The sequence below is a fragment of the Phyllostomus discolor genome, chromosome 13 (genome assembly GCF_004126475.2).
Source record: "Phyllostomus discolor isolate MPI-MPIP mPhyDis1 chromosome 13, mPhyDis1.pri.v3, whole genome shotgun sequence".
NCBI lineage: Eukaryota > Metazoa > Chordata > Mammalia > Chiroptera > Phyllostomidae > Phyllostomus > Phyllostomus discolor.
The window spans coordinates 41,722,091-41,736,390 of NC_040915.2; the positions used below are offsets into that span (position 1 = coordinate 41,722,091).

Here is a 14,300-nt window from a genome sequence, read left to right on the forward strand (position 1 = left end):
GGGAGGCTTTGCAGTGACCGGGACGGCAGTGTGCTGCCCCCCCACCCCGAGGTGGTCTGCGTGTCAGACGTGGAAAAGCGTTTGTGTGTGGTGAGACTCTTGAGGGGAGTCCGGCCCCACGGAACACCGGCCGGGGCCCTGGCTGGCGCCCACGGTGGACAGAAGGCTCAGGTGCGGGAAAGGGGGTAGTTGGAGGCCGACTTTGAGTCTGAAGCGTCAGGACGCAGGAGGGGCGGGCCGCGGCGTCAGAGAGGCGGGCGCTCGGCCTGGGGCCTGGCTTCCGGGAGCCCACCGCTGGGTGCCGGCGGCAGGGGACACGCTCCTCCTTCCTTGCCCCAGGGTCCCAGGCTCTCATGGCCCCAGGCCCACTGTGGGCCGTGAAGTGGGGCGGCCTGTGCAGCCAAACGGAGAAGCGCTCAGCCTGCGGGGGGACGCGGGCCGGGGTCCGCCGGGGCTGTGGGCCGGGCTGCGGGCCGGGCTGCGGGCCGAGCGGGGCCTCCGCTCATACAGGCGACAGGTCCACGCGGTGGGCCGAGTGGCTGCTCTTGTCCCAGGGGCTGAGCTTGGAGGAGGCTGTGCCCGGCCGGGTCCCGTTCATCTGCGAACCACAGAGGGGAGAGGGGTGAGGACGCTGGACCCAGACGAGCTCCGGCCCCAGTGGGTGGGGAAAGCCGGCCTGGGGGCAGAGCGCTGCACGAGGGTCCTCCCTGCGGGGCTCCCAGCTCCCAGAACGAGGGTCTTGAGCTGGCGAGGGCGCCCTTCCCCCACCTTCCTCGCCAGTTCCGGTGCCCATTCCCTCGCTCACGCACCGTCTGTCCACCCACCCACCCACCCATGCACCCGTCCCTTCACTCACTCGCTCACTGATCTCTCCCTCCCTCCTTCCCTCCACTCTGTCCCCCTCTGTCTGTCCATCTGCATGCTCGCCCACATGCCCCGTGACCGGTGCTGGCTACGGGATCTCGGCCGTGAACAAAGCCGCCAGGTCCCAGCCCCGTGGTGTTAACACCCCGGGCAGGGTCGGGGGCACTGGGCACGGAGGAAGGCCCCGGGGCCGGTGTGCCTGCTGTACCCCCCCCCTTCCCCGTGCCCACAGGACCCCACCAGCGTGTCAGACGCCTGCGTCCGGGTCAGTCGACCTGCACATCTTTCCACCCCCAGTCGGTGCGACAAGCGCTGACCCCGGGCGGGAGCAGGAGACAGGGCCAAGGGGGGTGCAGCCCCGGCCCAGGGTGCGTGCGGCCCCCAGGCCAAGGCCTGGCGGGGGGGGCCAAGCAAGGACAGCCAGCACTGACCCCCGGCAGCCGGTGGGCGGAGCCCGCACTCACCACGTCGGAGCCGAAGGGCTTCGGGAGGGCGCTGCGGCCGCAGCTGCTGCTCAGGGACCAGACCTTGGTCTTGTGCTTGAGGGCGGCCCTCACCTTGGAGGGCAGAACGCGGCATCAGAGCTGCCTCCAGCGGAGGCTGGCCCCGTGCAGCGCGGCGGCCTCTGGGCGCCGTTCCGGCGTGAGCCCCCAGGACCGGGGGGCAGGGGAAGGACCGGAGGCTGCGGCTGCGGCCCCCGTGTGGCTGGCTCCCCGGGGGGACAAGGGGCTGGGCCTGGTCCCTCTCAATCTGGACAGGGGTGGGGCACACGGCCCCTGTGAGCCGCGTGGGGGCGGTGACGGGGGGCGTGACAGGGGCAGTGACAGGAGGAGCGGACACACCGACACCGGTGTGGGCCGCCGTCGTGGCCCAGCCCGGGCTGCTCCCTGTTCTCTGAGGTCACAGGACCCCTTCCACCGGCCGCCGGCCTTCTCAGCCACACCCCCTGCCCGTCCCGCCACCCTGCACCCCCTCCCCATCCGACTGTCTCCACTGAAAAGGCCTGGGGGGGGGTTGCATCTGCCCTGTTCCCACGCGTCACCTCCCACACATCCCCCGAGACAGTGCCCCACGACCACGGACCAGATGCTCAGGAGGACCAGGCCGAGCTGTTTCAGGGTGAACCCCCCCTGCCGGGGGGCTGGAGCAGGCCCTGCCCTCCCCAGGGCCAAGTCCAGAGCAGGTGCCCTGCCCCCAACAGCACCGAGAATGACGAGGGTCCCTGGACCAATCCCTGCTGTCGGGACGGTTTCCGAGGGCTCTGGGGGCTCGGGAGCACATGGACACCTCAGAGTCCCCCCTGGGACCCCCAGTCTCCTCTCTCCTGCCTCCCCCCCCCTCCCCCGCACAACCCTCGGTCCCTGCAGGACTTCCGTGCAAGAGGAGGCTTGGAGGTTGCTTAGCAACAGGAAGGGAGGGAGGGGGCTGGCGGAGAGCGGCCCGGGGGGCCCCGACTTGTCCCCACAGCAGCCTGGCCGGGCAGCTCTGCCCACACCCTGCGCCGGTTCAGGGAGGTCACCCGCCCCCCAGACAGACGTACCTCTGAGTTCAGGAGGCAGTGGAAGAGGAAGATGAAGAAGCCCTGAGGAGGAGGAGCGGGGGCAGCATTAGGACCCCTGAGTTCTGTCAGGAAGGCGCCCCCCAGGGTCCACATGGGCAGCTCTGGCCGGGCGTGCCGTCGGCTCAGGGACACCCCCACGCTACCGGCCGGCAGGTGGTGTGTGGCCCCGAGAGGGCCCCTCCCCGGCTCGCCCCCCTGCAGCCCCCCCCCCCAGGCGCCCACCTGCAGGGAGTTGAGGACGGCGAAGATGTACTGGAAGGCCACCGTCTGGTGGTTGACGGCCAGCACGCCGAAGACCCACGAGGTGCCCAGGATGGGCAGCAGCACGGCCACGGCCTTGGCGGTCAGCCTGCACCAGAGGCGGGGACGACGCTGAGCGATCCAGCGCGCGTGAGGGACGGACGTGCGGACAGGCCCGGGTCTCGAGAGGCCGGGGACGCAGCCGGACGCTCCCGGGAGGATGGCGCCCCGAGCCGCTCCGAGCGGGACAGGGGGCGTGGTGACAAGTGCCACCCACGGCCGCTCCTCGGGGGCCCCCACCTGCACCCGGAGAGGTGCCCGCAGGGGCGGGAGCCGGCGAGGAGCAGGCACGTGGCCGTCAGGGGCACTGGGTGCTGGGCCCATGGGCACGGCTCGGACAGCAGGGGGCGCCAGCAAGGGGCGGGACCAGGGGACCAAAGTGGCAGGAGGGAGAGACGGGGCTGGGGACAGGCTGGCCTCCCGGGCCAGCCCCATTCACACCGCTGCCACGGAAGAGCGAGGGGTCCGACCCCTGCCCCGGGGGCCTCTCCCGCCCCAGGGCACGGCCTCCCGCGGCGTCCAGCGGCTGACGTGCCCAGGAGGCTGGAGCCACCTGTCACTTTGACTCCCAGGGTTTGGGATCCATCACAGAATAATTGCCTCATCGATTTGCTGTTGACACATCCCTGTCTTCCCCCCAGGTCGGAAACGATCGACCGCAGCTGGAGTAGCCCCCGCGGGGCCGGCCGCCACATCCCCGGGAGGAGCCACCCCCCCACTCCCAGCCTGCGGTCCGGTGGGCGGGTGGCTGGCCGCACCGGGAGTCCAGGTGGACGGTGTGACCGAGTCCAGGGACTCGGGGGGGAGGGGCGCACTTTCCCGAGGGCCTGCCCCCGGCAGCGGCCACTCTGTCTCCAGGAGGCGGGCCGCCGCCTCTGAGCAGGGAGGGGCCCGAGGCCGCAGAGCCGAGGGGCGCGGGGGCCCTGGGTGCAGGTGGGGTCGTCTGGTCCCTGCGTCCAGCCGTCCTCTCGCGCCCCGGGCGTCCTGGCACCGGGGACCAGCCCCCCTTTTCTTTGGCCAGTTTGGGCCGGGCTTTCTGTCGCCTGACCGTAGCACATGGGGGTCCCTCCCTGGCACCTGCCCCTCCTCCAACGGCCCGGCCCCGAGCCCACCGGGGGCCGCTCTCCCAGGGCGTCCCCCCGTGGGGCGGCCCCGTGAGACGTCTGCGGTCACCCCCCCCCCCCCCCCCAGACACGGGAGGCGAGGCGTTCGGGGTGGTGCACGTCCCACGGTCCCCGCGGACAGGACAGCAGGGGTGGAGGCGGCACTGCCCTGGGCACGGGGGCTCTGGGTTCCTCCTCGTGAGCCCACCCGGGGACGCCCAGAGGACCCCTCTTCCGCCGTGGGGCGCCGAGGCTGGGGGAGGGGCCCGAATAAGGAGCCAGGCGAGGACGCCGGCCCTGAGCTGCCCCGGGGAGACGGTGAGGACACAGGGGGTGGCCCGCCCCGCCCTCCTGCCGCCTGAGCCACCCCCTGCAGGCGGGGCCCCGAGGCGGCCCAGGGGCCACTCACTTGAAGGCACTGGGGTCCCCGTGCACCTTGTAGTTGTCGGCGCTGATCTGCGAGATGACCCTGGTCACCGCGGCGAGGATGCCCACGTTGACCTGCGGGCGGACGGGGGGAGGGGGCTGGAGCGGCGGCCGGAGCCCCGGCCAGCAGGTGCCGCTCAGCAGGGGTGCCGCCCGCGCCCCCGAGCCCCTGCCCCCTGGGGGCACCACGTCACCCCGGGGAGCGGACACACGCCCCCCGAACCTCGTCCCCCCCTCGGTGACAGAAAGCAGTGACTGTCGAGCTCGCTGACCACTGAGAGGGCGAGGAGGCCCCTGAGGAGGCGCCAGCACGTGTCCTGGCCCCCGGGGCCCTGACCCAGTCCCCCAGCCGTGTGACCCCTGGGGCGCGGGGCCGGTCACGGCTTGGTCTCCACGGGCGTCGTCCACCCACGGCTGCTGTGCATTCTGGGAGAGCACGCTGCCCCGCCTGCCGGCCCCGCCTCCTCCCGCAAGATTCCCGGGTCCTCGCGCACCGGCGGGCGCCCAGGCCTGGCCTGCAGCGGCAGATGGGGAGCCACCTGGACGCCCACCAGCAGGCCGCAGAGCGGGGGCCGCGTGGCCGCCCACTCAGGGTGGGATGTGGGCAGAGAGCCCTCCCGGGGCTCCAGGGACACGGCGCAGCAGATGGCGCCGAGGGGCCCAGCGCGGTGGGCGGGTGCCCCCGTCCCCGCCAAGCCCCAGGCCGGCCTGCTCGCGGGCGGCGGCAAACCGGCAGCTGAGAGAGACACACGGGCGGGGACTGCTCACGCGTGTGGACAGCGTTTTCTCCCGGACGTTTGGCCACGAGCGCCGGAATCCAAACCCAGCGACCTGACTCAATTTCCGCTTGGAACCACCGTGAATTGAAAGGGAAATTACATAAACCCTTCTCCCCGTGAAAGTCGCAGCCGCATCCGATGAGCCGCACCCAGAGGGCTCATCGCCACCCCCCGCTGCTGGGTGCGGGGGAGCGCAGCCGCCCCGGCTCCTCAGGGCTCCCGGTGAGGAGTCGGCGCACACAGGCTGCTGCTGACACCTGCACGGGGGCGGCGGGGGGCCGGGGGGTGCTCACTGACCGGCGATCGGTGTGGGGCCAAGCGTTTTACAAGCACAGCGGCACTGCAAGCGGTTAATCGGCCTCCAGGTCCCGTGTCACGTGCTGGCCCCCCAGGACCCGGTCGGAAGGGTCCGGGTAACGGTCGAGCCGCTCCCGTCACCGGCTGTTGGCACTCATCTGGTCCCTGTCTCTCCGGCCCCACCGGTGTGCTTGGTACCCCCCCACCCCCCCAGCCTGGGCCCGTGTGGCTGCACCTGCACGCACACGCCCCCTCGTTAGCGGGACAATCACATCCGCTGCGGCACCGTGTGCAGCACGGCTACAACCTCTGACCCCCATCAGCGCGAGGCTCGGAGGGGGCCGGCGCCTGCGTGAAGGACCAGCCTGGGATCTCACGGAAACACCCGGAAGCAGACCTGGCCCCTCACCGCATGGCCTGCATCTGGCTTTGTGGGTGGCCGCAGGCGGGCGAGGCCGGGGTGGGGCTCGCGGCACGTGAACCTGGTTACGTCATCAGCTGGGCACCTCCACGTGAGGCCAGCCAGGGAGCCACCGGAGATAGGCGCCGAGGGGTGACGTCTGCCTGCGGGGGGCATCGCTCCAGCTGCGTTTCAGCAAAGCAGAAAGCGGGGGGCATGCACCCCAGGTCCTGGGGGGTGCCTGGGGCGAGAGAGGGAATGACGGGGGTTCGGAGCGCGCTGTGTCTCGGCCGACTCAAGGCTATGCACGTTCATTTGGGAGAATCGTCGAGGCGCACAGCCGCGTTTCACAGTGCAAGAGCCGCGAGCAGACGCCCACCCCTGCAGAGGGCACCGCGGGGTGCAGGTGCCCCCGTGTCCATCTGTGCACCTGCATCTGCAACCGTAACCGCCTCTGGGTCCCGCTGGTCCCTGCACCCACGAGCCTGCAACTCTGTTTCTACCTGCACGACCGCGTCTGCGAGAGCCTGCACCTGCACCTGCACCTGCACCTGTGTCCGTGCGGGTCCCTGCACCCAGGGGTCTGCGCCTGCAACTGTTTCTATCCGCGTGACTGTGTCTGCGCCCAAGTGAGCGTAACCCTCCACACCCGTGTGATTGTACCCACGTCTACGCAACTGTGTCCGCGAGTCTGCGACTGTACCTGTGTCTCGGGTCTGTGACTCTCTGTATCCACGCAACTGTACACGGACACAGACGCCCTGACTTCTGCTCAGGCGTGAGGAGGGCCGCCCACGGGGTCCCTGCCCTCGGGGGCCCGGACTGGGAGGCTCCGGTCATACCTGCGGGTCCCAGGGCATGGACGCCTCTGGCCTGACTGGAGTGCCCCAGGGAATGACGCTCACCCTTCCTGACGGGGGAGAGCAGGTCCTGAAGGGGCAGCTGGTGGGTGGGTGTGCACTTGGTGGGAGGTGGCAGGGAGGGTTGTTACCAGAAGGGGCTCTGCTCCAGGCCTGGCAGGCCTGTGACCCTTCGGGACGAACCCGGCAGGGCCCCCAGTGACCCTTCGGGACGAACCCTGGCAGGACACACAGCGCCCACGCCCACGGTGCACGCGCTCCCCCAGAAAGTGCCGGCATGCGAGGCGCGTGAACACGCACACGCCTCAGACCCCGGACACGGATGGGGCCCGGGTGGCTGCGACTCTGCGTCTTGCTGCACCTCGGAGAGCGGGCAGAGGACTCCAGGGAATGGGGGCCGGGCTCCGGAGGGTTCCGCCGAAGGCCCTCTGAGGGGAAGGGGGCGCCCCCTGCCCCCACAGCGAGGCCTGACAGAGTGGGAGTGGTGAGGGTCTTAGGACCCCCCACGGCACCCCTCGGACCTGGGGCCCACGCACGCTTCCCATCAGAGCTGAGGCGGCGAGCATTCTCGGCTTTGCAGGCCGGTCCGTCCTACACACGGGCTGTAGGCCAGGAAAACCCCACCCACAAAAGTGGGCGGTGGGCCACCCCAGGCCACAGTTAGCGGACCGTCACACCTGACGACAAGCCCACCGCACCCCCTTCGCAGCCCCCTCTGCCCTCCCTGCTGCCCCACAATGTCCAGTTTTCCCGGGGAGCGATGCGGACCTCAGGCCGCCTCCAGGGTGAAACTACCTGGGAGCCTGACCTTGAGGACCAGGCCGGGCGTGGGTCTGGAGGTCGTGCCCCCTCGGGAACGACAGCAGGGCCCCAGCAAGCTTGGAGGGCTCGGGGGCGATGCTGGGCTCCTGGGACCGGACTGCACACTGAGGTGGGTGGGGTGGGATCTGGGCAGGTGGCCCCTGGGCCGGCGCTGACCGACACTGGAGGGAAGCTCAGATCAGTGGGAACGCCTGGGAGGGGCCGACCTGCCCGGGGCTGCAGATCAGAGGGGGCGGGTGGGCACAGCGGGTGGGGGCGGGCCAGGGGCGTGGACTTCCGAATACACTTCCCCCTGAAAATCGTCATCATTCGTCCACAGACCTCCCTCCCCAGTGGCCAGGCCTGGATTCACTGCCGGAGACCGGCCTCCGGGGCAGGAATCGGCTCCGTTTTGGCGGGAGGCGGGAGGGCTCCGCCAGCCCAGAGAGCGGAGGGGGGGGCCCAGGATCTCCGGCGGGGAGCCCTGTCATCCTGAAAAGGCTGGTGACAAAGTGACTGCAGATGAACTTCCCTCGGGCAGCCCTGGGGACAGGGGACAGCCCTGGGTTTGAAAGCTCAGTGACACATCACCACGGCAACGCGCTGCCTCCCCGCTGAGCACGATGAACTGAAGGACACTGTTCTCAGCTCTTCGCCGACACAAAGGACGGACACTCTCCGGCCACGGCCCCGTCCCTGTCCCCACCGGAGCCCTTCCTGGAAGGCCTCTCCTTCACAGAGGGGGCTGTGAGCCCCTCACTCGCAGAGGTGGCACAGGGACACGATTCTGACTGTTGGTGACAAAGACAGACAGCACCCAGGCAGGGCCAGAAGCCGGCAGGTGCAGAGACGGACCGGGCAGGAGTGGGGCTCCCTGGGGGCGGACCTGACCTCACTGCCCCGCCCCCCGGTGGCCTGCAGGCCAGACCCCCAGCGTCCTCCCCGCCTGCCCAGGGCAGCACCGGGCACAGCAGGGTGGGCGGGGGCGGCGTGGGGGGACACGGCCCCTGTCCACACAGCCTCATCTCCCTGTCGCCCCCCATCAGGGCTCGACTGGGACCCCACGCAGCACCCGACGGGCCCCCACGGGCCCTAGGGCTGGGAGCACCGCCGGCCCTGTTGTCCAGGAACGACACTGTGGCTGCGGAGGGCCCAGGAGCCCGGCAGGGCCACATGTCACCAAGGAAGCAACCCACTGTCCTTGGACCCTCCAGCGCCCGTCGCCTGGCGGGGGACAGGTGTGGGGGCAGCAGACTCAGTGCGGCCCGGACGAGGGCCCCCCTGAAGGCGCCGTGAGACGGGGAGGCGCCCCCCCACACCTGTCGGCATTGCTCCCTTGCCTGGGGGGGACCCACACCCCTCAGAGGCGGCAGCTCAGAGGCTGTGTCCTGGCCTGGGGGGGGGCAAGGCGCCCGTGCTCCGGGGTCCTGGCCCCATTGAGAGAATAACCAAGGCCTCTCTCCCCGTGGAGTTGTTACCAGGATTTCACGTGACCCCGGGGCTGGTCACTGGCACGGGAACAGCCCATTGGAGAAAGGGGCCAGCTCGCAGGACAGCATCCGTGAGGCGGGGAGACCGAGACACAGGCGGGGGCTCGTCTGGCCCCTGGTCCCCCCAGGCCTGGCAAGTGCCCCTGACCATGGACTTAGAGACCCCTTTCTGTTCAACCCCGAGTGGGGTCTCCTGTCCCCAGAGCCACAAGGGTCCCCACTACAGTGTGTGGTTCGGAGGCCCTCGCTGGCCCTACCTGCCATGGCCCCGGCCCCGCAGCTCCCTGACCACGACAGAGCGTGGTGAGAACCACGGGGGGCCGGAGCCCGTGGGCCCGTGTGGCTCCCACTCACACTCGTGGCTTCACCTGGACCCCGCAGACGTGCCCCATCTCCCTGCCTGTGGTTTGGGGAAATGAGAGTTGGGGCCATGCCCCCACGAGGGGACAGGAGCGACACTCACCGGGTGGGAGCCGTCGCAGGGACGGGTTCCCTGGGCTTTGGGAACTGCAGGGCCCCCCAGGCCCTGCCACCCATGCCGTCCCCCCAAGCCTGGGCCCCAGAGGGCGGGACCTACCACGATGACGAGCAGGGCGGGGGCCACGAAGGCCCAGATGGCGCCACTCTGCAGCGACAGCCAGCAGCTGTGGAGGGAAGAGGGACGTCACCCCGACAGCCCGGCCCCGGCCCCTCCGCCCCGGGGAGCAGCCGGGACGGGACGGCCCAGGGCCAGCCCGGGCACCGCCCCGCCACACTCGGGCCGCACTCACTTGTTCCTGGTCCCGTAACTGTCCACGGCGCAGGACACCGAGATGACACAGATCAGAAGAGGGAGACCTGGGGGGGGGTGAGCGTGGGACCCGTGTCAGCTTGCTCATTCCCTTGGCTGTGCGTGGCTCACCCGACACGCACACGCAACCACACGCTGAGCGTGGACACAGAGCGGCTGGTCCTCAGGGGCCTGCAGTCTGAGAGGGGGGGGGGGGGGGGGGCGCACACATGGAGGCGCACCGGCCGGGCCAGGAGGGGGACCGCTCCCGTCACGGGGGACCTCTGCCACACGCGCGGTGTCTGGCGTGGCGTCTGCGCGTGAGCGCGGCCTGTGCCGAGGCAGAGCTGCCCTTGCCGGCAACGCCCCTGGCTGCGGCTCCGGCCTGGACACCCCGGGGGGCCGCTGCAGCTCCTGAGGGCCTCCCGGGGGGCCTGCTCTCCGCGGGGACGCCGGGCGCACACTGACTGCCCCCCCTCTCCTGAGCCTCTGCGGCCCCCCCAGTTCCAGCCCCCGCCCTCCGAGCCCAGGGGTGCTCCCGCGGCGACCGCTCGCTCACGGGCGGCCGGACGTCAGTCACGGGGGAAACAACACGGTGAAAGGCTCGTGGGAGCTGACCACCACCCCACCCCGGCGAGTCGGGAAGGGAACCCAGAAGCAAGCTGGAAAACACGGTCGGAGGAGTGGGAACGAACCCCCCCACCCCCGGGCGCCCGGCCCGCAGGGTGCAGGCGAGTGCGCGGAGGGGCCGAGAGCTGCAAACGCCCGTCCCACCAACAGAGGGCGGTCTCGGGTCACGACCCCACGCCCTCACGACCGCGCTGGAGGGAGGGGAGCCCACGAGACCACAGGCAGGAGGCAGGGAAGGAGTAACGAAGACCACGGCAGAAACAGACAAAGTAGATAATAGAAAAGTCAAGAAAATAACTGAAACCGATAAAATCAATCTTCTCGAAGTTCGCCAAAGTCAGTCGGGGGTGCTGCTGGCACATGTGCTTTTGTTTGGACGGCAGGGTTCCCTTCATCTCGCTTCTCGAGGTGCGAGGTGGGGAGGAGACCCGCCCCAGCCCGAGCCCACCCACCCCCACCCCACCCACCCCACCCACCCCAGCTCACCCGCACCTACCCCAGCCCACCCGCCCCAGCCCAAGCCCACCCACCCCCACCCACCCCGCCCGCACCTACCCCAGCCCACCCACCCCCACCCCACCCCACCCACCCCGGCCCACCCGCGCCTACCCCAGCCTATCCCGTAGTAGTAGCGGAGCTTGCTGTCCTCCGAGCCGAAGACCTTGACCACCATGCTGTAGAGGTGCAGGCCCTCCACCAGCATCCAGGCGAAGGCGCCGAGGAAGAAGAAGTGCAGGAGCACAGCCAGCACCCGGCAGGGGACCTGGGGGCACAGGGAGGGCTCTCTCCGGGCGCTTCCTGTGGGCCCCGCCCCCAGCAGCCGCTTCCAGGGCGTCTTCCCGGGAGGCCTGGCTCCTGTTCCGGGCCGACCTGGATGGGGCCCGTGACTCACGGGCAACCAGTCCCGGCCCCGCGCTCCCTCCCAGGCACAGTGCTCGGTGGAGGGTGTGGGAATCAGACCCGACAATCAGCACACACCCCCTCCTCTGAGAGGATTGGCTCAGGACCCACGGGTCCAGGGCGGGTGGAGCCACCAGGGAGCAAGGTGTCCCTCCTGCCCCCAGACTCGAGGCCAGGAGCCCGGAGCTTCAGCAGCCACCCTGCCCCTGTGGGGAGGCCGGTGGGAAGGGCAGGGGCTCGGGGACGGAGGAAGAGGCCCTGTGAGCGGCCCGCGCCCCGGGAGCCCGGAGCGGCTGTCTGTCCTTGGGAAGGTGTCGGCCAGCCACCAGGGGTCTGAGCCCAGGAACCGGCCTGCGTGTCACCTGCTGTCTCCCCGGCCGCGCAGCGGCCTGGCTCCTGGGCAGCGCCTGAACTCTCAGTGGAAGAGGGGTGGCCGGCAGCAAGCGCCCCCCCATGACGTCAGGGGGTGACAGAGGGGGGACAGAGGGCCGCTCACCGTGCCTGGCTGGCACTGGAAGCTGACGAGCAGCAGGACCTGGGCCACCAGCACGGCGAAGGACAGGTTGGCGTGGATGTGGTAGCGCTGGTTCCGGATGGCGCTGACGGAGCTGGGCCGAGGGCAGAGGGCAGAGGGCACGGTGAGCCCCCCGCAGACGCCGAGAGGCCCCTGGGGAGCCGGGCCGGGTGCGGCCGCTCCTGGCCCTGGGCCCTCGGCGGCTCCTGAGGCCGGCACAGCCCTGCCCGAGCCAGCACCTTCCAGTTCCTGGGCACCCGGCAGCCTGCCCCCAGGTGGGGGTGACCCCAGGCGTGAGTGACACACGGCGGGCCTGGGGTCTGTGGCTGCAGGGTCCGCCCCGAGGCACACCCCCATTTCGCTTCTCCGCCCCCACAAGTGGTGGCCAGTTTGATGTCTTTGCAGGGGGCGAGGGTGGGGGTGCCAGTTCTGACTCTCACCTGGCCAGTCACCTGGGGGACTGTTCCAGAAGTTTCCGGCTTCGCTAAAGCCAGTGCCCTCCCGTCCCACAGGCCCCAGGTCTCCCCTGTCTCCCCAGCACCCCACAGCCCACTCCCTGCACCCCAGGTCTCGGCAGGAGCAGTGACCCGGAGCAGCCCCCTGGCTCCGACATTCAGGGTCTGGGCGTTTGCCAGCTCAGGGGACCAAAGGGGGAGGGGAGCGTTCACGGTACACAGAGTGCCCGACCTCCCGGGGGCCCGGGGGCCGGGCGAGCGGGAGGTGACTCACGAGAGCATGGCGAAGGTGACCAGCGTGACCGCCAGGCAGAGCACGGACAGGGAGCAGCCGACGTAACTGATGGACGAGAGCGCCACCTGGTGTCCGCGCGTGAGCTGTGGGGAGAGCAGAGCCCAGGGGTCGGCGGGCCAGCCGGGCGCAGGGTCAGGCCCCAAAGGTCCCTGTGGCTGCAGCCCGGCCAGCGCACAGCTGAGCACGGCAGCCACTGTCCTGGCGTGAATGCGCCACGACCCCCCTTAGTCCTGCTTCTCCCCCAGAATGTCCCGTTGTTGCCACCGAGAGAGGTCCCACCCTGCGGGGTCAGCGCTGGGTTTTGTGCATTTCGAATGCCCCGAACGGCCCCAGCACGCCTCAGACCCCACCCCCCGCCCCCACCCAGCCTCTACCCTGCCACTGCTGGACCCTCCCGGCAGGAGCGCCCGCCCCTGCCCCTCGACTGCACCGCAGGGTCCACAGCCGGCCGGGGGCGCTGGGTTTGCTGCAGAGCCGGACCCGGGGGCCACAGGCTCAGTCCCAGGCGGCCAGGCCTAGCCGAGGACCCGGACACGGGACCCAGTCGGCACCGTGAGGGGCCGGTGACGGCGCACGTGTGACGACGTGCCCACGGCCGAGCGGGGACGCAGGTGCACTGTGTGCGAGCGCAGGGCAGACCTTCGCTAACGCCCCGTCCTCCCGGAACAGACCCTGTCGAACACCTGGGTGTGTTAGTGGGTGCAGAGCCACAAAGGAGGCGTCAGGGGTCCCCGCTTTTCAAAGAGCCGGGAGTCTGTCCAGGGACGGTTCGGGGGGGATGGTGAAGCTGCAGGGGTGCACACAGGGGAGCTGTCTGGCGGGGGCGCTGCATGGGCTGGGAGGTGTCTGACCTCCCCCCCCCCCCGCCGCCCCAGGGGGAGGGGTCCACCCGCGTCACAGACAGGGAGCCAAGGCCCCTGTGCAAGGCCAGGGTGTCGGGGAGGGACCCCGAGTGTCTGCAGGAGCAGAGCCAGCGCCCCGGTCAGGGAGCGGAGCTGCGCACAGTGGGTGCCCCTCGGGAGCTGCTTCAGCGAGTGACCCTCGAGCTCGAGGGGACCCTGGAGGAGGTCTGGCCCCTGCGTGCTGCACACTGCCCCCGGCCCCAACGCCAGTGGGACTCTGGGGCCGTGGTGCTGGGGCCGCGGTGCTGGGGCCGTGGTGCTGGGCTGGCAGCCGGGCCCCGTGACCAGGGAGGGGTCAGACTGGACACGGCAGGCAGCGGGGTGGCCCTGGAGGCATGCTCGCCCCAGTGGTGGGCTTCCTCTCCCCGCCCCGCTGGGCCTGGAAATGCCGGGAAGAGCCGGGTTGGCTCCGGGACGGGGGTCCTCTGGGTTGGAGCCCACAGGCCCCGGCGCTGCCCGGCAGGCACGGCCCGTGACCCCGGAGGCCGGCTGGGCCGTGCAGGTGCACAGACGAGGGGACCGTCCCTCCGCAGAGAGGGGTCTTCCTCCTCCCCTGTTCCAGCAAGAGTCCTCCTCGGGGCACATGTCTCCTCCCCAGAAGAGACGGGGGACACCCTGCCGCCCCCCGGGGACAGAACAACAACGCACACGGGAACACGTCACCTCCGGGGGGGGGGGGGGGTGAGGAGGGCCGTGGGGACCAGGCCCTGCCAGCAGGGGGCGGTGGCTGCTCAGGCAGATGAGGAAGCTCACAACTTCATTTAATTAAAAAAAAAAAAAAAGGGAAATCAGAAATCCAAAATTTTAGGTCATGTATCTGAGTCTTGAAATAGCCCCAGGGCTGTTGTTTGAGCCTCTGTGGGCAGAACGGAACATGCCCACTGGCCAAGGTTGGCCTCCGGACCGCGGCTCGGGACTGGGTCTCACCGGCCGGCCCCTTCCCGGCTGCCGGGC

General features: G+C 70.5%; 1 protein-coding gene across 1 annotated transcript in view; it reads right to left on the bottom strand.

Annotated features, from left to right (window-relative positions):
• Positions 1 to 430: 430 nt before the first annotated feature.
• Positions 431 to 14,300, bottom strand: part of ADGRD1 (adhesion G protein-coupled receptor D1) — a 50,984-nt gene continuing 37,114 nt past the window's right edge. Inside the window, exons 16-25 of the mRNA XM_036013649.1 lie at positions 12,424 to 12,527; positions 11,677 to 11,788; positions 10,890 to 11,043; positions 9,652 to 9,718; positions 9,459 to 9,525; positions 4,238 to 4,329; positions 2,648 to 2,774; positions 2,405 to 2,446; positions 1,329 to 1,421; positions 431 to 598 (exon numbers count right to left, since the gene is read on the bottom strand). Of these exons, the coding sequence (XP_035869542.1) occupies positions 503 to 598; positions 1,329 to 1,421; positions 2,405 to 2,446; positions 2,648 to 2,774; positions 4,238 to 4,329; positions 9,459 to 9,525; positions 9,652 to 9,718; positions 10,890 to 11,043; positions 11,677 to 11,788; positions 12,424 to 12,527 (954 nt within the window). The 3' untranslated portion in view covers positions 431 to 502. The remainder of the gene's footprint in view (positions 599 to 1,328; positions 1,422 to 2,404; positions 2,447 to 2,647; positions 2,775 to 4,237; positions 4,330 to 9,458; positions 9,526 to 9,651; positions 9,719 to 10,889; positions 11,044 to 11,676; positions 11,789 to 12,423; positions 12,528 to 14,300) is intronic.